Source organism: Carcharodon carcharias, chromosome 13, assembly GCF_017639515.1.
Source record: "Carcharodon carcharias isolate sCarCar2 chromosome 13, sCarCar2.pri, whole genome shotgun sequence".
In the NCBI taxonomy this organism is placed as follows: domain Eukaryota; kingdom Metazoa; phylum Chordata; class Chondrichthyes; order Lamniformes; family Lamnidae; genus Carcharodon; species Carcharodon carcharias.
In genome coordinates, this window is record NC_054479.1 from 101,293,865 (window position 1) to 101,318,833 (window position 24,969).

Below are 24,969 nucleotides of genomic sequence, written 5' to 3' on the forward strand. Positions count from 1 at the left end.
TGTCCTTTTTTGGCTTGGTGTCACACTTTCTTTCATAATTCTCCTGTGAAGTGTCTTAAGACATTAAATGTGCTACATAAATGTAAGTTGTTGTCAGATGCCCTTTCTAAACTGACATAAAGTGTCTAAAGAACAGAGTTGTAGGATACATGAACATATATTTACGTTGAATTTATGGCTTTGAAATGACCTGGATATGGCCTCAGCGAAGTCTCAGTCTCACTGAACTTTTAAAATAGCTATGTTGTGCCCTCTGCGCTAAAGTATGTCACTGATTCTGTGCTGCTCTCCTGCTGTGGGCACCAGCTGAGGGAATTGACCTTTGCCTCCCCTCAGCTTAATACCTTTTAGTTGAAGACTTATCAATGTCTCATTCGTTTTTTTCTTATCATTGAAATATTTCCTGTCAGGGTTGACACACTGCTAGCACCATTTCCTTGCATTTACATTGGGTGGACACGGATCTAACCTCCATATTACTGCCGCTGGCATGTTTAACCAGCACATCTGGATAGGGAAAGATTTCCTATGTGTTATGAAATGTATTCCTAATGCATTTATAATTTTCATACGCAGTGACTGGATGGAATCTTCCCACCAGTTAGTTTCTTAGGGTGAATCAATAGGGCCAATTTTAACTTGAGGTGGATAACTGATGGGCCTGTCTGCATCTCACCTATTGTTGCTGGTATGAGAGCTGAACCATTTTGAAGACTGGGCATCAATTATATGCTGATGGCCAACAGTGGGTGACATGCGGGCACTCTGCTGCAGCTTGTCACTGGGTAGGAATTGGAGTTTCCCACATTTTGCTGTCCATTATTGCTTCTTTTACACTGTGCAAAGCAAAGTCCTGCTTGTTAAGGAGCCAAAATGTTAGAATACTCTTCAAATAGTTTACACACGATGAATGGAATGGAGATGATTTTCAACTGCCAACTGCCAGTTTATTGCCTGAAAAACAGGTAACTAGAAGTTGAAAATTGGAGTAGGGGCACATTGGCCATATTGCCCAATGTCCACTTAGACAGAAACATAGAAAATGGGAGCAGGGGTAGGTCATTCGACCCTTTGAGCCTGCTTTGCCATTCAATATGATCCTCTATCCCAGCGCCATATTCCAGCTCTCTTCCCATCCCCTTGACACCTTTAGAGTTTAGAAATATTTCCTTCTTAAATATATTCAGTGACTTGGCCTCCACAGCCTTCCACAGGCTCACTACCCTCTGAGTGAAGAAATTTCTCCTCATTTCAGGCCTAAATGGTCTGCCCCATATCCTGAAATTGTGACCCCTTGCTCTGGACCTCCCAGCCAGAGGAAACATCATCCCTACACCCAGTCTGCCCTGCCCTTTCAGAATTTTATACATTTCAATGAGATTCCCTCTCATTCTTCTAAACTCCAGTGAATACAGGGCTAGTCAACCTAATCTCTCCTCATGTGACAATCCTGCCATCCCAGGAATCAGTCTGTTGAACCTTTGCTGCACTCCCTCAATGGCAAGTATATTCTTTCTTAGGTAAAGAGACCAAAACTGCACTCAATACTCCAGGTGTGTCTCACTAAGGCCCTGTACAGCTGCAGTAAGGCATTCCTGCTCCTGTACTCAAGTCCTCTCACAATGAAGGCTGACATACCTTTTCCTTTCTAACTGCCTGCTGCACCTGCATGCTTGCTTTCAGTGGTATGTGTACAAGGATACCGAGGCCCATTTGTATATCAGCATTTTCCAATCTATCACCATTTAAACAATACTCTGCCATTCTGTTTTTCCTACCAAAGAAGTTAACTTCACACTTATCCACATTATACTGCATCTGCCATATATTTTCCCACTCATTCAACTTGTCTAAATCACCTTAACTTCTCTTAACATCCTCACCACTCACACTCCCACCTAGTTTTGTGTCATCAGCAAACTTGGAAATATTATATTTGGTTCCCTCATCTAAATCATTGATATAAATATTGTGAATAGCTAGGGCCCAAGCACTGATCCCTGTGGTACCCCATAAGTCATCGCCTGCCACTCTGCAAAAGACCCATTTATTCCTACTCTGTTTCCTGTCTGCTAATCAATTCTCAATCCATATCAACATATTACCCCCAGTCCCAAGTGCTTTAACTTGGCACACTAACCTCTTATGTGGGACTTTGTCAAAAGCTTTCTGAGAATCCAAATACACCACATCCACTGGTTCTCCCTTATTTATTCTGTTATCTATGTCCTCAAGAAACTCAAGTTTGTCAAATATGTTTTCCCTTTCATAAATTCATGTTGTCTTTGTTTAATCCCATTGATATTTTCTAAGCATCCTGTTAGCACACCCTTTATAATAGACTCTAACATTTTCCCTACTACTGATGTTAGGCTAACTGGTCAGTAATTCCATGTTTTCTCCCTCCTTACTCTTTTAAATAGTAGAGTTACATTTGCGACCTTCCAATCTGCTGGGATTGTTCCAGAATCTACAAATTTTGGAAGATGACAGCCAACATATCCACTATTTCCATGGCCACCTCCTTTAGTACCCTGGGATGTAGGTTATCAGGCCCTGGGGATTTATTGGCTTTTACTCCCGTTAATTTCTCCAGCAGTATTTTTTTAGTAATACTAGTTTCCTTCAATTCCTCCTTCTCACTAGACCCTTGGTTCCCTCGCATTTCTAGGAAGTTATTTATATCTTCCTCCATGAAGACAACACTAAATTGCTTGACATTTCTTTGATTATAAATTCTCCCGTTTCGGACTGTAAGGGACCTACATTTGTCTTCACTAATCTTTTTCATTTGATACATTAAATGGGGTGAGTAGCAGGGCTTCATGTTCTAGGTGGCAGGCTGCTTAATTTTGAAAATTGGAGTCTTAGGCCAGTGGGAGCTCACCAATTGGCATTTTCATGTACAAAGGGGTGGACTGTGAGTAGTACACAGTCTACCCATCTGCACAAAATGAGTGGCCTAAACTGCTGCCCTTAAAAGCATAGTCACACATTAAATCTTTCCAGAAATGTTCATGTCAGTAAATTGGGGGGGAAAAAAGGTGACAAGCTTAACAGCACACACCTTAAACACACATGTATCTTAGCTACAGTGGCTTAATTAGGCTCAATGCCTCAGACTAATTTTACTATTTTCTTCTAATGTACAGGTTGCTATGCAAAATGCCCTAAGCATGCTCCTTATCTGGATGAAAATACAATGAAATGTGTTCCCTTATCTCAATGTACTTGTTACTATAATGGACTATTACTGCAACCAAATGAAGTGCAAATTACAAACTGTGGGCAATGGTAAAGTATCACTTCATTATCCATTTCTAAATGATGTGTTTTATTATTCATCTTCAAACATGCTTCATGTTGAAACAAAATCATGATAAATACAATTTTCATTAACTAGGAAAAGCTAATATACCCAAGAAACATTTCACTTTTGCAAAGGTTAACAGATGACCTGATGCCCTCAGTATATTCTTGATGTCTTCCTTGAGAACTGTATCTACTTGTATGTTGAATCCATTTACATTGATGCTTTCATGATAACATAATCTGCAAAATATTTCATATTGCGTTCTATGTCTTGGAGAAATGCAGGAAATAACACCAGTTTCTATGTCTGAACAGGAGTTTTATTCAATAGTTCCAGCTTTTTATTTTCTCTTTCTCTCTATAACTACACCCAGGCTTGACTAATTGTACAAAGAACAGTTAACAGATACCAGACACAAATAATCAAACAGTGAACAATTTAACAACTGAACACTACTTCAGACATTTGCTGACCACTTTAATGACCTTTCCGGGTAACATTTCCCAGACATTCAAATTTCCAAATAGAACAATGAGTAAAGTCTGACCAACAACTTATGGAGCAGTACAGCTCCTTTTGATTTTTCCTGTACACTGTGGCAATTAAACCAGATAGCTTGTTTGACTTTTTTTGTGCAGCAGTTAAGAAGCACTGTGTAGGTGGTTTCAAAAAATTATCCACCATTACCTCTGATTTCTTTTTTGATCGGCATATTGTTATCTAGTTCCTCATAGCACTTTGGGGGCCCGTTTTTCTGTCTGTAAAGCCCCATCTGTGTTCCAAAGGTACCATGAAGAGGGAAAAATAGAATTGTAGAATGGTTCAATAAAGAAAACCATTTGGCCCATCAGGTCCATGCCTGCTGTGAGAGAACAATTCAGCTAGTCTGACTTCCCTGCCTTTTCCTCATAGCCCTATAAATCTATTTCTTCAGGCAATTATCCAATTCCCTTTTGAAAACTATTAGTGAATCTGCCTCTATCGTACACTCATTGCAAATCATTATTAATTAACCAATAGGAACAATTTCTAAAACTAAAAGTTAAAAGCGGCACTGGTGAAATTTTGGCTGTAGGCATTGCTGAGCTATGCTTTGAGTTTGCGGGCTCTTTGAAAAAGTATCTACTTCTTCTTCTGCTTTGGTTGCATCGGCTAAGATCCATATTCCGCCGACACTTATATGATTAGTGCTAACTAAACCAGACATGATCTGCTGAGATGGTAATCTGGATAATGAAAATTTTATAAATGGAAATAATTTAGAGATGGGTCTTGAAGATGTCATGTGAAGGGGCTGTGACTGTCTCTAAAAATCTTTGCTGCAGATTATGGACAACAGATAGCCTCACGTTATAAATAGTTCAGTGCAGGAGGGCTTCTGTATAGGAGGAGGCATCTTTCGTTGTCAATGGAACAGCAGCCACCATTACAAAATTACATCTCATCACCTACAACACATAACTTTACATCTCATATTTGGAGGGAATGTGAAATCTCAGATGCTGATTGTACCAGGCATCCGTTCCTGTCACTTAAATTAACTGCCTTATGAACAAGAGCAGTAAGGCACATGGGAGCACTACCATCTGCAAGTTATGCTCCAAGCCACATGCTATCCTAGCTTGGAACTATACCACTGTTTCTTCGCCACTGGGTCAAAATCCTTGGATTCCCTACCAGCACTGTGAGTACCTACAGCACATAGACAGCAGTTGTTTATGAAGCTAGCTCATTACAGCCTTCTCAAAGCTAACTAGGAATGAACAGCAAATGTTGGCCTTGCTAGTGATGCCCACATCCTGTGAATGAATACAGGTCTCCTGCCAGCTGCCCCTCCCCCCCAACTCTTCCCCAACCCAAATTGTTCACTACTTTGTACCTATTTCACATTTCTGCCTGTGGAATTGAATCTGCCACCTGTTGTTCCAGTTACTTAAAATAGCTAAACCTTTCTAACCAGGTTGCATTATTCCTCAGTATGTGTCTGTCCTTCTATTTCTGCAATTCTCTGGAAATTTTGAGATCTTCCTTTTTGGCCATGCCATCAATATGGATGGAAAATAGAGAGTGTCACGACTAATCTCCTTGCAATCTATAAAGCTCCTCATTGATGCCAACCCTCTGAATACTGGTTTTAAACCTCTGTTAATTATCTGCTAATTCAGCCATTGATCACAAATGTGGAACATTGCCAAACTTTCTGAAGCCTCCACTAATGATCCAGTTATGAAAGAAATATAAACTAAAACTCAAGTTTTGCAATTGCGAGGCTCTGCTGGTAGTGTGGTGGGGGTGGGGTGGGGGAGGATGTGGGAGCGTTGCGGGCTGGTTGGTGCATAGGTGAGTGCAAGTTTGAACTTAAGTTATGGGCATGCATGTGCACACTCACAGCACCAAAGGGAGGTTGTTCTGTTGATTAACTTCTGTCCAACTGTAATGGTCACGGAAATTTTGGGCAGAATTTTGCCCTCGTCGGGCGTGTGCGGCGGACGGGCCCGGGAGGGGTTGCAAAGGCGACTGCGCCCACAATCGGGCCCTGACATGGATTTTACGCTGGCTGGCCAATTAACGGCCAGCCAGGGTGAATTGCGTGCTGCAGCGCTCAGCACTGCTGGGGTGGGAGCGGCAGAAGCTTGTGGGCTGATGTTCACGCATGCACGTGGGTGCGTGCAGTAAAAGCTTCCTGAGGCACAGAGCTGCCTCATGGAGCTGAAGATTTTTAACATTACAAATAAAAAATTTTAAAATAATTAAAACATATCCCTGCACATGTGACTGTCACATGAGCAGGGATATGTAAAGTATGAAAGCAAAAAGTTTTTATTTTTCTGAATCACCGGCCGAAACCTCATTCCACCCCTGGAAGAGGCTTCGCCAAAAATGTAAAGGTCGCTTGGCATTTTTGCCCGTCCGCCAACCTAACGGTTGGATGGGCAGCGAGAAATTCAAGTCAATTAGTTCCATAAGGGCCTTAATAGACTGCCTAACGTGCCCGATGATGCTCGCTCGACGTCATCGTGCGTCATTTTATGCTCGTTTGGGTCGAGTGCATACCCGCCTGACGAGTGCAATATTCTGCCCTATGTCACAGTGTTTTGTGAATCTCTGCCTACTTCTCACCTCATCCACCTGAAATGGGTTAAATATTAATTCAGCAGTCTCTCCGATATATGGATTCTTAAACCTGACTTTCAGTTCTCAGGGTTGGTTCCAAACTTATGCTTTCCTGGTACTTTCTGCAATAGGTTGCCAAAGAAACAGTGTAATTGTGTAAACCCGCTGGCCTGAATCATGAAAGAAACTATTGCAGAAAGTACCAGGAAATAATAATTGGGCTAAGATGGAGCAAATAGACTTACTCCTTTGTATCTACCTTGTAGTCTTGTGAAAGTACCATCGAACAACCTTATCCCATTCATTATACATGTTTTCATGAGGATGGGATAAAACGTCTCACTCTTGTTCATGTGGGCTCTTCTCACTCTGAGCACTGTTCAGTTGGGCTCATTTCATACTTATCATTATTGGCCAGTTCTGTTATTTTACACAATCAATCAATAGGAAATGAGACACGCACACTATGTGGTAGAATTTGCTAAGAGTTCATACATGTTCGCTATGTGGACGATTAGGAATTTAACCAACTGCTCAGCAGCATCACAGATATATTTGACTGACCCCTCAACTGTACCTTACTTGTAATGCTTGTAATTGTACAGAACACAAATGGACCTGCCAATATGCTTAAAAAGGGACTAAAAATGAGTTCTAATGCAAAGCATTTTCAGTGCCTCCAAGACTAAACTTACCCCCAAATGCTGTTCATGATAGCTAAATAAGCATGACATCTTGTTCAAATTTGAGCAAAATAAGCAAATTTGTTCAACGAACAAAAACAGAAATTATAATTAAAATAAAGACAATTTTTCTATTGGTTTGCCCAAAATGAATATCATACCAACATATTTTAATTTTATTATTTTCTATCTTACAGCACATGCCGAAATGGAACCATTATCTCTGGTAAGTAACAGTTTCAATGATAAAAAGTAGCACTGGTAGTCCCAATATCATTCTAACCGATAAGGAAGATGAATGTTAATGACCAGCTGTATTCTGGAAAACCAGATCTACATACGGTTTAACTGACAGTCTTTAAAGGGACCACGGCAGGACACAACTGATAAGATAACTGTTTAACATATATTTACCTGAACGTGGATTCAGGAAGTACAGGAATGTTCTTCATGCTTCATTGAAACCTTACAGCTCACCACTACTGCACCACCAAACCCTGCCACCACCCTCACCCCCCTGAATCTCAGCTGCTACCTTCCCCAAATCTGGCCACCGTTACCTGCTCTTCCTGGTTCCAGGCCCGCCACTTGTTCTCCCCGATTCTGGCCAATGCTACCCAGTCTTACCTTAGAGCGTCTGTGAGCGTTGCAGAGGTCTGCATCTTCAAGTCCCCTTCTCCAGCCTGAAGATGCCATTTTGTGTACTGTGAACTGGATCAACACAACATTACATCTGCCTAGGGTCTATCCATTCAGGCACTGAGATTGATTCCTGTGCCCCTTTGTATGCCTGAATTTCCAAGCCCTTACAATTTCACCTTCCATTAACATTTCTCTGAAAGCAACACAATAGTTATCACTAATTATGAAACTGGAAACTAACCTTTTGAAATAATTCACTGTCAATTTAGATGATATGACAACAATGACATTAAGAACTACATCATGCCATTAACACATAATTCAGCTCAGAATACACCAATTTTGTGAATGGAGTCAAAGTTAAACCACATTATTAGTTATAGAATTTGTCTTGCATTTTTATTGATCATGATTTGAAAATTGATCAAATAATCATGAGGAAGGTATAACCTCATAACCTTTTTCAAATTGGATTGATGACCATTAGACATATTTGTTTGCTGGGTATTCTTAACAATGGTGCACACATTGCAAGGATAGCCTCAAAAAGATACATAAATTTTTATAACTTGGATCATTTTTACAGACACACTGGCAGGATTTTAACTCCTTCCACCTGGCAGAAAAAGGGTGGAACAGGAATTAGAACCATCAGGTACTTTTTTGCTGCTCAGTTCCCAAACCACAGTTGTATAACTGGATGGTTGAAGTGGATGCCTCACAATTATGCCAAAAATCAGGACCATTATAGTTGGAACCCAAGACCATTTTGGAGGCCAACTGGACAGTGTGACCAGCTTGCACACTCCAGCATCTATAACCAGTCTGACCAAAAGCAGAGAATTCAAAATGTAATTATCTTGGTGGGGCCGGGAGAAGGTGGTGTGATTTTGGAAGGGCCCACAAGGAAAGTATGTATTTCTATATGCTGTGACTGCCCATTTACTCTGTCAATACCTTTCGTGATTTTAATTTTAATTACCCTTAAACCTACCCTGCTCTACGTAGAACAACCCTATCTTCTCGTTCCTCCACATAATGTCCATTATCACTGGTGCTATTCTAGTAAAGCTCTTCTGAGTCCTTTACATCTTTCTTTGCTGTGCCCAAATTTGGATACAATACTCCAGCTGAGGCATAACCAGTGAAGGTTTAGCAGGGTTTATCATAATTTTCTTGCTGGTGTACCCTGTGTCTATACTTATAAGGCCAAGGATCCCATTTGCTTTTTTAACTGTCTTATCAACTTGTCCTAAAACCAAAGATCTTTGTACATACAATCTGAGATTTCTCTGTTCTTGCATCCCCTTTAAATTTGTACCATTTATTTCCCATTGCTTCTCTTCATTTTCCATCCAAAATACATCGCCTTACAATTCTCTGCATTAAATTTCATTTGTCACGTCTCTGCCCATTTTACCAACCTGTGTCCTCCTGAAGCCTTCCAAATGCTGCTCAGTACAATTCAAAGTATTGTGTCATTTACAAGCAATGAAATGATGCCTTCAGCCTACAAGCCCAGGTTGGTAATACATCAAAAAGAACAGTGGTCCTAATACTGACTCATTGAGAACACCACTGTAAATTCTGTCCTTTCTAAGAGGCAACTGAACACCACTATATACTTCCATCCTTTCTAAAAGGCAACTGTTCGTCACTACTCTCTGCATTCTGTCCTTTAGCTGTCCACGCTGCCACTGCCCCTTTAATTTTAAGGAATTCCATTTTGCTGACAAGCCTTTGATTAATAATTCTCCATTTAATGTGCTTTCAAATAATTCCTTTTATTCTCAGCTGTACCTATCATTTTACCAGAAATCATCAACTCTTATTATCTCTCATGGTAAGAAATGGTCTCTGTTATTATGGCAGCAATCTACTAAATCTTCAAAACGTAGAAATAAAGCTCAAGAAAATTCCAAAATTCGAATGTCAAGATTTGATATCTTCATGCAAACAGAAGCTGCCAAGCATCCTGTTCTCTATTGCCCAGTATATTTGAAGCAATTTTGATTACATATGCTTGTTTCTAAGACAAAATGTTGCCATTATGGCTAGCGATCATGCAGAAGAACACATCACAAAGTATGCATTAAAATCATCAAGTCATGGAATTATATTCATCCTTTTCTGAAGCTATAATTGATTATACTGGCGATCCGAATTGTGTTTTTTCCCTTCAAGTATTAATCCAATTCCCTTTTGAAAGTTATTCAGGCAGTGTATTCCAAATCATAAGAATTCACTATGTAAAATAAATTTTTCCATGTATTGCCATTGTTTCTTTTGCCAGTTGCTTTAACTCTGCAGCCTCTGGTTACTGACTATGCTGTATTGGAAATAATTTCTCATTATTGAATCTATCAAAACTCTTCATATTTTTGAACTTTTGCTAAATCTTCCTTTAATTGCTTTAAGAAGAATCCCCGTTTCTCTAGTGTCTCTCCACATAACTGAAGCTCCACTACTGGTACCATTCTGGTAAATCTCCTCTGCATCCTTCCTTTTTTGATCATTTGCAACAATTGCATTTTCCTGTCCTTTGGCACCACTGCCATAGATAAGGATTGAAAGATTGTGCCTGGTGTCTCCATTATTTCTGCCCTTACATCCCTCAGCAGCTGAGGATGCACTGTGTAATGCTTCTAAGTTGAATGCTGTCAACCTTTTAAACACCTCCTCTTAATCTATTTTTAGGACATCCAATTTCTGTTATCTCCTCCTTTACCATGATATTAGCAGCATCCTCTTCTTTCATGGAGACAGATTCAAGAATTCTTTAAGTACCTCAGCCATGTCATCTCCTTTTTGGGCACTAATCTTTTCCACCATTCCTCATACAATCTCGCTATTTATATGTTTATAAAATACTTCTGTGTTCCTTTCTATTCCTCCCACTGATCTATTCTCATACATTCTCCTTTGCCTTTCTTATTTCCTTTTTCAGTTCTCCTCCATTCTGTATTCAGCTTTGTTCTGTTATCTAACGTCTGTTGTGGGAAAGTGTTGGAAATTATATTTTAGGACAGATTGTCTCAGCACTTCAAGAAATGTGAGCTGATTAGAGAGAGTCAACATGGATTTATAAAAAGGTCATGTCTAACAAATTTAATTGATTTTTTTTGGGGAGTTGACTAAAGTAATAGGCAGGGGGATGTAAATGGATGTATATATGATCCTCCTGAAGGCATTTGAAGGCAAATTATTTATCTAGTTAGGATTATGGTTAGGTAGTAGAAGGCAGAGAGTAACGATAATGTGTCTATAGTCAAATTGGAATGAAGTGATGAATATGTGCCTCCACTATTCACTAGATTTCTTAATGACTTAGGTAATATAAAGAAAACCAGATCAAAGTCTTCTAATAAAAATCAGTGGCATTGTAAGGTGTGTAGACAGGAACATAACATTTCAAAGAGGCATTGATAGATGATGTGAGTGGGCAGAATTGGGGGAGATGGATTTCAGCGCAGATAATTGTGAGGTCATCAATTTTGGACCAAAAAGAGTTGATACGAGTAATTGGTGAAAAGCCAATGATTCTGTGCTATGCAAATTACTGAAATGTAGCAGGCATGTCCAAAAACTAATCAAAAGACTAATAGAAAGTTAGTTTTTATAACAAGATGGCTAGAATATGAAGCAAAGAAAGTTTTGTTACAGCTAGATGATGCCGTGATAGACAGCATCTGGAGTACTGTGTAGAGTTCTCAGCACAGCACGTTAAAAATGACATATTGGACTCGGAAGGTGCACAGCGCAGATTTACCAGAATATTAACAGGTCTCCAAGGGTAGATTATGAGGACAGATTAGGAAAGGTAAGGAAAATGAAAAGTAGAATATTTTTTAAAAGGTGAGAGAGTGGGAAATGGTATTCAGAAGAACCTGGATGACCTTGTACAGGGAAAGATAATATGCATGTACAGCAAGCAATGAGGAAAGAAAATGGTATGTTAGCCTTTATTAGAAAGGCATTGGCGTATAACAGTAAAGAAGTCTTACTTCAATTATATAGGGCTTTGGTGAAACCACAACTGGAGTGCTATGTACGATTTTAGTTTCCTTGCTTAAGGAAGTATATAGTTGCCTTAGAGACAGGTTGCAACAAAGGTTCACTAAACAGCTCCCTGGCATTGTCCTGTGAGGAGAGATTGAGTAAAACAGGTTTATATACTCTAGAGATTAAAAGAATGAGAGGTGGTCTCATTGAAACATTAAAAATACTTAAAGGCTTGGTAGATGCTGAGAGGCATCAGAAAAAGGGTTCAGCCATTTGAGACTGAGATGAGGAGAGATTTCTTCACTCAAAGAGCTATGTATCTTTTGAATTCTCAAACCCAGAGGGCTGTGGATGCTCATTCAAGACTGAGATTGATGGAGTTTTGGGTGCCAAGAAAATCATGGGATATGGAGATAGCACAGGAAAGTGGAACTGATGTAGATGTTCAGCCATGATCTTACAAAATGGCACAGCAGCTTTGATGGGCTGCATGGCCTACCCTGGATTCTATTTCTTACGTTCTGACGCTCTTGGATTACATAAACTAGGCTTGTATTCCTGGGAACATAAAAAGGTTAAGTCATGAGTTTTTAGGATTTTGATAGGGTAGGTGGAGAGAAACATTTTCTCCTGGTGGGGTATCTAGGTCAAGGGGACATGACCTTAAAATTGAGCCAGAAAATTCAGGAGTGAAGTTTAGAAACACCTCTTCCTGCAATGTATGGGAGGAGTGCACAACCCTCTTACAAAAAGTAGTAGATGCAAGATTAATGAATAATGTTAATCCTGAGATCAATAGATATTTGCTAGACAAGGTATAAAATGATATGAAACCAAAGCAGGTGGATAGAGCTAATCTACAGGTCAGCCATGATCTCACTGAATGGTGGAACAAGCTTGAGGGACTGAATAATTGGCTCCTGTTCTTACCTTTCTGTGTTCTCAACTATTGTGAACCTGACATTCATCACATGCCTCCCTTCGCTTTTGATTTTAATCTCTATAACTTTAGTTATCTAGGGAGCTCCAGCTTTGCATGCCTTCCTTTTCTCCTCATGGGTTCTGACAGATGTTATTATTTTCTGGCCTAAGTCTCCTTTATGCTTTCAGTGTACCCTCTGTATTCTAAATGTCAGTGCAGTCTTAGACCAGGATAAATAAAATGAATTCGCTGGGCCGGATCTGACAGGATGATGTAGTCTCTGCCTCCCAACCCCGCAGCTAAAACGTCAGAGGGAATAGCTTGTCCATGGTTCCGACAACTGCCTTGCAGTCATGTAGAATTGGGAGCAGTGTCAAGTGGCTGGAGGTGGGACATCTTCCCCTGTCTCAGGAAGAAGTCCAGCCTTAGAGAACTGCTAGCCATCTAGATGGCACGCTAATGTCCCAGGTGATTCTGGGACCCAGGGTCTCACTGGGCCAGGTTGACGGGCCCTGGCATGGAGGGTGGAGGCTGGTTGGAGAGGTTGGTGGAAGGGTTTAAAGAGGTAATGACTTTGTGGGGTATGTCCCCCAGCTGCCCAAGAACAGCCTGCGCAGCTATAGCTGTCGGACTTCCTGACCGGTGTGGGCTACACCCAGCTGCAGGTAAAATACCCACAGAGGTGGGATGAGGCCTTAAATGGCCATTAATTGGTTCCTATTTAATTGCAGTGGGGGAAGGGGTGGGTTGGTAGGTAATAGGCATGGCGCCAGCTGGATTTTACATGCCTTCAAACCCACTGGTGGAGGTGTATATGCTCCATCCCCGTGTCTCAGATTCTAAGTTACCACATAATATTCACTTGACGGAGAGCTTGTCAATAACACAAATGGAATACACATACATGTATGAGAAAGAAAGACTCTATGAGAAGGATATACCATCTGTGGCTAGCTAAGGAAGTTAAGAATCTTTTTGATTGAAAGAAATAGTGTACAATTCTGTGGAGATTAGTGGTAAGATGAAAGATAAGGAAAAATTTCAAAGCCAGCAAAGGATGACCAAAAAAAAAGGGTAAATTAGAATATGAGTGTAAACAAATGAGAAAAATAAAAACAACCAGTAGTCCTTTTGTATAAAAAGGAAGAGAGCAGCTGAAGTAAACGTTGGTTCCTTAGAATATGAGACCGGGGAATTAGTAATTGGAAACAAAGAAATGGCAGAGACTTTAAATAAGTACTTTGCACCTGTCTTCACAGTAGAAATTACAAAACAAAATCCCCAAGAATGGTAGAAAATCAAGGGAATAAAGGGAAGGAGGAGCTTAAAATAATAACTATCACTAGGGAAAAGTACTAGCAAAAATAATGGGACAAAAAGCTGAGAGGTCTACTTGACCTGATATTTTGTACCCTGAGGTCTTAAAAGAAGTGGTTGCAGGGATGATGGATGCATTGGTTGTGATCTTTCAAAATTCCCTAGATCCTGGAAAGGTCCCAGCTGATTGAATAATCATAGAAGTGATACCTCTGTTTATGAAAAGAGGAAGACTAAAAGCAGTAGGTCAGTTAGCCTAATATCTGTCATTGGAAAAACACTGAAATCCATTATTAATGAAGTATTAAAAGGACATTGAGAAAATAAAAATACAAACAAACAGAGTCAACATGGTTTAGTGAAAAGGAAACCATGTTTGACAAATTTATTAGAATTATTTGTGGAAATAACAAGCAGGATTGATCAAGGGGAACCAGTAGATGTAGTGTATTTGGATTTCCAAAAGGCAAAAGATGCCCCATAAATGGTTGGGTCGAAGGCTAGGCATATAGGAGGAATGAGACCGAGGCAGGACTTGGGAGAGTCAAGGAGCAGAGCGGAAGAGTGAATGGCTGTCTGGGTGCCATTTAAATATGGCGCCTGGATGTCAGAGCCTATGAGGTGACAGTGTGGTGGGCTGCTTCCTGCCTTACCCACCATGAGATTTAATGTACTTCTTGCGGATGCATAAGTATTGAACTGAACAGTGCAAGATCTCATGTGTTCAGCAGCCTGCTTTCCAGTGGAAGTCACTCTGATTTCTGCTCCCTCCACTGGACTTAATCTCCAGAAAGGAAGATTCCATCCAAAAAGCCTGCAAAAGGATATAGATGGGTTAAGTGAATGGTAAAAATTTGCATATGGAGTATACTGTAGGAAAATGTGAGGTTGTCCACTTTGGTGGGAAGAATAGAAGAGCAGAATATTATTTAAATTGTCAATGACTCGAGAATGCTGTGCTACAGAGAGATCTGCGTGCCCTTACACATGAATCACTAAAAGTCAGCATGCAGGTACAGCAAGTAATTAGGAAGGCAAATGGAATGTTGACCTTTATTGCAATGGGGTGGTGTATAAAAATAGGAAAGTCTTGCTACAACCCTGGAGGGCACTAGTGCCATGAAACCTAGAGCACTATGTAGAGTTTTGGTCTCTCTATTTAATAAAGAATATGCTCGCATTGGAGGCAGTTCAAAGAAGATTCACTAGGTTGATTTCTGGAATGAAGGGATTGCCTTAAGAAGAAAGGTTGTGCAGGTTGGGCCTATACTCATTTGAATTTAGAAGAATAAGAGTGATGTTATTGAAACAAATGGGATTCTGAGGAGGCTTGACAGGTTTAATACTGAGAGGATATTTCCCCTTATGGGAGGAATTAGAAGGGGGTACAATTTCAAAACAAGGCATCTCCCTTTCAAGATGTAGATGAGGAGAAATTTCTTCTCTGAGGGTGACTGATCTTCGGATTTCTCTACCCAAGAGAGCAATGGAGGCTAGGTCATTGAATATATTCAAGGCTGAGGTAGACAGATTTTTGATCTAAAAAAGAATCGAGTGTTAAGGGGTCAGGCCTCAATCATATCAGCCTAATGGCCTACCCCTGCTCCTAGTTCTTATGTTCTTAAGTATTATGACTGGTTACACTGTGCTTGAGTATTTGTAATAATAGTTTTAAAATGATTTTGTGTACATGCTGAATCATGACAAAACTCTTAATAGTTTCTCAATTCATTTGTGCATGTTTTTGTTTATCTTCAGAAGAAATAATTACAACAACAGTGACAACCAGCACACCTGGGTCCACAACCACGAAGTTGTTTTTTTTCAATATGCAATGCTCCTGCTCACTAAAATACAATTACTACCTTATCCTCAACACTTGGTCCCATTATTGTTTGGGAGGATGTAATGTAAATCTCTGCTTTTTTTATATATAATATTTCTTGCTCAACGTGTGTCACATTGCCATATAAGAGTAGTTTAGGACTTGAATTGGAGGTTGTGTTTCTGAATGTTTCTTCAGAAGAAAGAAATGACAGCTTTACAGATATTGGGAAGCAACTGTATGGACAAATGTAGCACTTATCTGTATTCAGTCTCTTCATGCTACTGCATTATGTTATATATTACAGACAGGATGGGGTTTCATTTAAACAGTCCTGATTTCTTCTCTCACTACCCGTCTGTAACCAGAAAGGTGTTTTGATTTTTGATTTCACCCTTTATAAGCGGTGACATATTTCCCAGGCTCTTAGTTTTGGTGTAAACTAAATTTCATTAATGACCCCACAGTAAACTTGAGATAGGGTTAGTTTATTTGCATACACTCAAAAAGCAGGAGGGGGCATCACTATGTAGCCCCTCCCTGAGCATTTATACAATAAAAGAGGGATGGAGAAGGAAATATTTACAGGGCAAAGGCCACAAAGTAAAGAATTATTGTTTCACATGAGTCCAAAATCCTGAATCAAAGTCCAATGGTGAATTTCTTCTCAGAGGTCAACAGGCTGGACTGATGCTAGATATTTGACTTTTCCACAATGTGATAGGCATGCAGAGAAGAATTAGTATTATAGGCAATGGTATAGAAATTCAGAAGCCTTAGTTGAAACAGTATAAATGGGGGACAGGCATTCAAACCTGGACACGACCATTTTTCTGAGCTGTTGCTTGCTAGATGGAAAATGGCAGACTGAGTTTTGCAGCTCCACAAGGCAGTTTTCCTCCAGCTAGGGATTCACGTCACATGGCTCCCACCTCTCCGCTTTGGCTTTGACGAAGTGTGTATATTCTTTTCTCTGGGTTCCTAAGATTGTTAATGTTCCGACCATTAAGAATTACAAAGGACCCTTTGCAGGGCTCTTTGTTCTAGCAGACTAGTAGACTCTAGTGATCAAGCCTGGCTTATGAAATGTGGATGGCCTTTCTATAATTCCTTCTGAATTTGGCCTCTGTAGTCCACAGAGCCGTTAATGTATCTTCAGGGATAATAAGGTGTAAATTTCTTCAGTACTGCTAGATTAGCTCCTATTGTTTGAAGGTCACAGCCAGACAGAGCTTCAGTCATTTTTAAAAGGTCATTATCCAGTTTTAAAATTTTAGGACATAGCCATGATGAGACATGTGTGTGTGTATATATATTTATATATTATATATATATATATATCTATATATATCATAAAATATAGTGTGTTCTTAAACTCAGTTACATACATCAATGTGCTGAACTGTCTGTCTGATACGTAACAAAGGTACACAGCAAATGAAATGCATGAAATTACTGTGCTGTGTTGGCGTTTTCATATGATAAATGCATGTGGTTTTTAAATATTTACTTATTTTCTGTCAATTGTATTTACATATGTGGCTAGGGCTAGGTACATAGATTAGAGCAACAGTTCAGACAGAAACACCTGATGAGTAAACATAATCAGATTTATTGAGCGCATTGAGCACTTTTAGAATGTAACATAGATCTTTCCTGTAACATGTTCAAAGGTCATAGTGCTTGGAGTGGGAACATAGTATTCTGCACAGCCAGAAAATAGGATGATTTTGTTGATTTGAGAGTCTTGAACACCTGTGTTGCCTTTCTTACTGCGATTGGTTATTGCAGGATCTCCTGAATTTATTTTGCCTAAACTGACTTATTGAGATGTTTTATCGCAAACATGGTGTTGAATCTCATCTGTCTTGTGTGTACAGTAGGCATGCATGAAACTCTGTATCACTGTTAAAGATAGCCACAGTGAAGTTGTTCACTGTGTCACTGTTGAATTTGGAAACGGGTAATATGGCTGTACCCATGGATTCATCGGAATGCTCAGAACATATAAGAGGGCTCGACAACCATTTAGTTTGTATGTTGAAAGAATGGATATTGTTTTCAGAACAAATAACATTTTGCAACTTGAAAGTGAAAGTGAAGAGGTCAAGACTCAGAGTAAGGCAATTATTGAGCACAATAAAGTAATTCTGCTGTCACTGGGTCAAAATCCCTAACAGCACTGTGGGTGTACCTCCACCAAATGGGCTGCAGCGGTTCAAGAAGGCAGCTCACCAGCACCCTCTCAAGGGCAACAAGGGATGGACAATGAATGCTGGCCCAGCCAGTGAAGCCCACATCCCGTGAATAAATTAAAAAAAAAATTAGCCTGGAAATGTACAGCATGCCAACAAATTTTCGGGCTCCCTATGAAGAAAAAGATGTGCCATTCAAAACAATCATCACCATGTTTGAAGAATATTTCAACCCTAAAGCCACTACAGATAGTGGAAAGCTACAAATTTGGAACCAGAAATCAGAAAGCTAGTGAAACAGTTGGTGCTCCATTGTGGGACTGAAGAATTTTTGACTGCATTCCAATGTTGGCACATTCTTAGACTGTGCATTGCAAGACAGATTTGTATGTGGGTTGGTGGATGGAAGAATCCAATCAAGTTTACTGAACACACAAAATCTTACATTTGAGCTAGTGTTCATGCCTGCTCTTTCCATGAAGATGGCAATGAAGAATCCTCAGGAATTTTGTCCTACACAAGTGACTAGTACTGCTTCTGTCTGCAGTCAGAAGGCTTCTGCCAAGCCTAATATATGGAAACCTGATCAGAAGAGTGCTGGTGATAGCAGTTTAGTGACTTTTTATTGTTGTAATGGCAACCATATGGCCCAGGCATGTATACAGAAATGTCAAATGCTTTAATAGCCAAAGAAAGAGCGTATTGCAATGTCTTGCTCAGCGAAGGCCAAAACAGGAAAGAAAACTCATTCCAATAGTATTGGAACACAGCGATGTCAAAGGGTTGGAGTTTACAATCTTGAAGTGAATCCACAGCGCCTAAGCGAAGAGCAGCTAGGGCTGCACAGCATTTATGCCACTAGCAATCACTCAAATAACAGCAACTTTTGTACAAATATGTTGGTAAATTAACAGTACATCAACATGTGAATTGATACAGCTGCAGGTGCTCCTTTATGACATGTGCAAGAGCAAATTATACCTCTACTGATGTACCTCTAGCTGAAGTTCAGTTGAAATCCTACACTGGTGAGGTCTTAGAAATGTGTGGACAAATAGAATGCAATGTCCAACATATGGACAAATCCCCCAAGTTGTCCACTGTTGTAGCAAAATATGTCAACAAAGAAATGTGAATGGATAGTGAAAGTTGCCGTACTCCCAGAGGACCTTGCTCTTTCATTAAAGAGAGACAACTGGTGAGTTTAACCTGAGGGTCACCACACTTCAGGTGAGGGGTGAAGTTGAGAAGGCAAGGCCTTCATGGATGACCTCAGCCAGTACCGGAATTGAACCTGCACTGTTGGCGTCACTCTGCATCACAAACAGACGTCCAGACAACTGACTGACCCCCAACCTGTGAATGGATAAAGACTGGCTTGGATAAAGGCTGGCTTCACAAGCTGAAGTTATATTGGAAGCATGTTTTTCAAGTTGTGATGACCAAGAAGCTTGATTAGCTATTGAATAGTTACAACATTTTCAAGGGCAGCTATGAAGGCATAATCAATGAGGAAGCACACATCCAAATCAGACCTGATGCAAAACCAATATATTGCAAGGTTAAGCCAGTTATTTATGTTTTCCATGTTGAAGACGAACTAAAGAAGTTAGAGAGAAATGGTCTGCTAGTGAAATTGATCATAGTGATTGGGTAACCCCAAATGTAGTGGCACCCAAGTCTGACAACACCATATGACTGTGTGGGGACTACAAAGTCACAATAACCCAGGCAGTGGATAATGAGCAGCATCCCTTACTGAATTCCCAAGATTTGTATGCAGAATTAGTGGCATTCAAGCTATTCATGAATTTGGTTTTGTCTCATGTTTATGCACAGCTCAATGCGGATTGAAAAAGTCACCAGTATATCATGATAAACAAGCAAAAAGGGTTATACTTCTACATGAAATGGCCCTATAATGGTGAAACTTTCTTAAAATAAAAGCAATCTTCCTAGCTACAATGGGATAAGATACAACTTGGGAGCATTGTGAACTGTGAGGAGGATAATGTAGAACTTCAAAAAGACATAGGCAGGTTCATAAAATGGACAGACAATGGCAGATGAAATTTAATGCAAAGAAGTGTGATTATATTCATTTTTATAGAAAAATTGTGGACGGACAATACAAAATAAAGGATACAATTCTAAAGGAGTGCAGGAGTAGAGGGACCTGCATATATGTGTGCCTCAATCATGGATGGTGGCACCACAAGTTGAGAGAATGTTTAATACATCATACAGCATCCTAGGCTTTATCAATAGAGGCATGGCATACAAAAGCAAGGAAGCTTTTGTTAAACTTATATAAAACTTATATAAAATGCTAGTTTAGCCTCAACTAGAGTATTGCATCTAATTCTGGGCACCACAATTTAGGAAGGATGTGAAAGCTTTAGAGGGGATGCAAAAAAGATTCATGAGAATGGTTCCCCAATGAGGAACATCAGTTATGTAGATAGGAGAAGTTGGGCCTCTTTTCCTTAGAGAAGGTTGAGAGAAGATTTGATAGAGGTATATAAAATCATGAGGGGGTTTGACAGAGTAGGTCGGGAGAAACTGTTCCTATTGGTGGAAGGTTCAGATTTAAGGTCATTGGCAAAAGAAGCAATGGCAACATGAGGAAAAGCTATTTCACCCAGCAAGTGGTTAGGATCTACAATACACTGGCTGAGAGATGGTGGGGGCAATTTTAATCAATGCATTCAAGAGGGAACTTGATTATTACCTGAAAAGGGAGAATGTGCAGGGCTACAGGGAGAAGGCAGGGGACAGGCACAAGGTGAATTGTTCTTTCAGAGAGTCAGCACTGGCGTCCTTTTGTGTTGTAACCATTCCATGGTTCCAATGATTTTTCAAGGAGTGCTATATTGCTTATGCAAACATGAGTTGCTGAAGAAAGATGTGAAATGGAATGGTCCAAAGCATATTAAGATGCTTATGATGTACATAAGAGAAGCTTAACTAGTGATGCACTACTCATTCATTCTGACATAAATCGCAGCCTGAAGTTAGCATGTGATGCTTCAAGCTATGGAGTTGGGGGAGTGATCAGTCACATTATGGATGATGGTCAAGAGAAGCTGATAGCATTTGTGTCAGGAATAAATGTAACGTATGCAAATAGATTTTAAAAAGTGCTTGAAATCATCTTTGGACTGTAAGTTTCACCAGTTTTTGTTAAATAGTCACAGATCAAAAACTTCCATTAGCTATCCTAGGAGCAAAATCGGCAAAAGCAATGATAGCAGTGCTAAGGATGCAGTGTGGGCTATACCTGTCACACAACATTGCATTTCGTAGTTTGAAAGAAAATACTATTGCTGAAGCATTATTGCATTCAACAATTCATTCGGATTGTAGATGATGACTTTCCATTCACTGCAATTGAAATTGCAGCTAAAGCTCAGGCTCTTTGTTGAGAAGAGTCTACAAACAGACATTGAACGGATGGACAGAGACTGACCAGTGTACAGAAGAGGAACTGAAACCATTCGACAGTTGAAACAATGAGTTGTTATGTGAGCAGGGCTGCAACAGTTGGGGTTATGGAGTTCAGTCAAACAGTTTGGTCAAAAACTTCAACATGACAGACAAAATGAGCACGTTTGTGTTTTTGGGATCCCAACACAAATCATGCAAGTGGGATGTGAGAAATGTAGTAGATGTGTATGTAACTAAAATGTACTTGGATGAAATTGACAGAAAAGTGAGAAGGTTCATGTGGATCACATGATCCGAGCAGAAAGTGAACTGAAACATTGGAGTACAAGAATAAAGCAGTCTTGCTACAATTGTACGATTCTTTGGTGAGTCCACAGCTGGAAGACTATTTGCAGTTTTGGGTCCATATCTATGGAAGGATATACTTGCATTGGAGGTAGTATAGCAAATGTTCACTGGTTTAGTCCCTGGGATGAGACGGCTGCCTTCTGATGAGAGGCTGAGAAAATTGGAGTATATCTGGAGTTTAAAAGAATGAGAGGTGATCTCATTGGAATATTCAAAATTATGAAAAGGTTTGACAGTGTAGATACTGAGACGGTGTTTCCACTGGCTGGGGAATCTAGAACAAGTGAATAGAGTCTCACAACATGGGGCTAATCACTTAGAACTGAGATGAAGAGAATTTTTTTCACTCAAAGGGTTGTGAATTATTGGAATTCTCTATCCCAGAGGGTTGTGGATGCTCCATCATTGATTACATTTTAAGGTTGAGATAGAGAGATTTCTGGTCTCTCAGGGAAACAAGGCCTATGGGGAATGGGTGGGAAATTTGAAGGCGAATATTAGCCATGAAAATGGTGAAAGGCACACCTGGCTCGACAGGCTGTAAGGTCTTCTGTTGCTATTTCATGTTTTCTTGACCTAAGTCCACTTATTCACATGAATGGTGATAGCAGAAGACATCAGGTCATTTGATGAGTATAGAAATGCTTGAAAGCATCTCTTTTGGAGAATTCCAAAATCAAAGGATTTGATTGGGATGATTCTGGACAACGATGATTCTCCCGTGTTAAATTTCTACTGCAGAAGACAGATGACGTGACTTCTTCAAATCAGAAAGAAGGAGAATGCTTAATATGGAGAAATTGATTAAATTTGATGACAAATGCAGTGTGTTCAGTGAGATGTTTGCATCACACCATGTATTCTTTGGAAAACAAACTTGGCAGTATTCTTCCAAATTAAATTATTTGAAACCAACAGTTAGATTTTGTTGAGAAAAGATAATGATGTGATTGCTGACACCATGTCGATTACATTGTTATTGCACAGTTAGGGCTTTTGCAGGCAACTTGAGCCAAAAATGAATCTGAAGGACAACAGTAACAATTACTCAAGAGAGTTAATCAAATGATATTTTGGCTAAAATTATTAATCTGCTCTTTATGAAAGTAGTTGCATTTACAACTTGCTCCTTCAACTAAACTAAATGATGCTCATCTCTAAACATTACTTAGGAAACCAATGCAGCCAGTAGTGAATTATTATTCTGTACCATTTTCTCTGGTATTTAGGGCCAAAACTAACTTCCGCAACAGGAAGATCAACAACTTCAGGGATGACCATCAGTGGTGAGCATTGTTCTTATCCTCATCAGCATATAGTATTAATTTCTGCAATTAGCGAAATAATATTCTGCAACATTTCCTCTGCTACATAGCGCCAAAACCAACCATAGTGACAAGTGTGTGTCTTGCTTCTGAGACTGGCATTACTAGCGAGCAGAGCTTCATCAATATCATTAGGTGTAATTAATTAAGAGCAATTTGCAGTTTAATACTCTGCAATATGACCTCTGCTACATAGGGCCAACACAATCGAAACAGAAAAGGAGCAATCACATTGCTGCGAGTGCACTATAGGCCCCCAAACAATGAGAGAGAAATAGAAGAGCAGATATGGAGGCAAATTTCAGAGAAGTATAAAAATAATAGAGTTGTAATAGTAGGGGATTTCAGAAGGAACCTGGAACTCACTGCCTGAAAGTTTGGTAGAGGCAGAAACACTCATAACATTTAAGAAGCATTTGGATGTGCACTTAGAATGCCATGGCATACAAGGTTATGGGCCTAGTGCTGCAAAACAAGATTAGAATAGCTAGGTACCTGTTTGACCGGCGCAGACCTGATGGGCCAAAGGGTCTTTTTCTGTGCTGTAGACCTCTGTGACTCTATGACTCTATAACCTATGGAGACAGGTATTCCTATTGTTTCTCAAACTAGGATTACTGGTGAGGATATGTTTTTTCATTGTCATGTGAAGTTTCTCCTGCCAACTGTAGGCAGTCAGGGATCTTGAAGTTGGTGAAATATTGAAGTTCATCATACATTGACTCCATTCACATGGAAGTATGTAAATGAATGCCAGATGAGTTGAGCCATGCAATTGTTGGTAATATTCTTACGTCCTGAATGTGCTTCTTTCATCCTCAGCACTGACATTGGTTTCTGATGGTAAAATTGTCAAATGATGGTCAATGCTTTTGTCATCTTTGGTACAATTTCTGTGCCCTATGTTAAAAAATATGAGCACAAGTATCTTGGTATTTTACTTGCCTCACTGCTTATTAATGCATATTTATTTTGAGATTGAAAGACCTTCTCATTGAATAGTTATTGGAAAAGTGATATAATGGATATCTGGCATTATCAAGTATAACTTTCAATGGAGGACGTGCTGTTCAATAAGCTTGTTGAATTTAATGGATAATGTTCAATGTGTCACTGTTGCACGACTGAGAGCATTAATGGGAACACTTTTGAATTAAAAATAGGTACTAATAATGAAGACTGCCCAAAACCTATTGAACAGTGGATTTAACAGTCTCCATTTGTGTTTTTGATGCAAGTATTAAAATGGAAAATTTGGGATTTTTGCTTTTTGCTTTCATGTTTTGAAGCGCTAGGAGCTTGCTGTCATTAATTTTGAAAACCCCAATACACTTATTTGCATGCATGATGATAGCAGAAGACATCAGGTCACCTGATGAGTAGAGAAGTGCTTGTCTGTCCTGAATAGAAGAGAAAGTGCTTGAAAGCATCTCATTTGAAGAATTGCAAAATGAGACGATTCTTTTCAGGTGATTTTGGACAATGATGATCCTTTCATGTGAAATATCTATTTGGAAAGACAGACAAATTTATTTCCTCAAAATGAATAAAGCAAAGTGCTCATTATCGAGAAATTGATGAAGTAATAGTGAGAAGTGCCAGGGGTTCAGTGAGATTTTTGAATAACACTCTTCAGTCTTGGGAATTTAAATCATTTAGAAACCTTGAAAATAAAGTTTTTGCTGATAAACAGACCCTCAATCTTCTCAAGAAAAGTTAATGAAATGTTTGCTTCCACCATGTTATTTAAGATGTTCTTTTCTGAAAAGATATCCCTTTTGCAGGCAGGAATTGTAGTCCAGGAATTGCTCTAAAGGGTAATCACTACAGTTTGGG

General features: G+C 39.6%; 1 protein-coding gene across 1 annotated transcript in view; it reads left to right on the forward strand.

The window, feature by feature from the left end:
- The window catches only part of LOC121286119 (mucin-19-like), a 199,089-nt gene that overhangs the window by 11,620 nt on the left and 162,500 nt on the right, over positions 1 to 24,969 (forward strand). The window contains exons 6-7 of the mRNA XM_041203108.1: positions 3,153 to 3,294; positions 7,308 to 7,336. Coding sequence (XP_041059042.1) covers positions 3,153 to 3,294; positions 7,308 to 7,336 — 171 coding nt within the window. The remainder of the gene's footprint in view (positions 1 to 3,152; positions 3,295 to 7,307; positions 7,337 to 24,969) is intronic.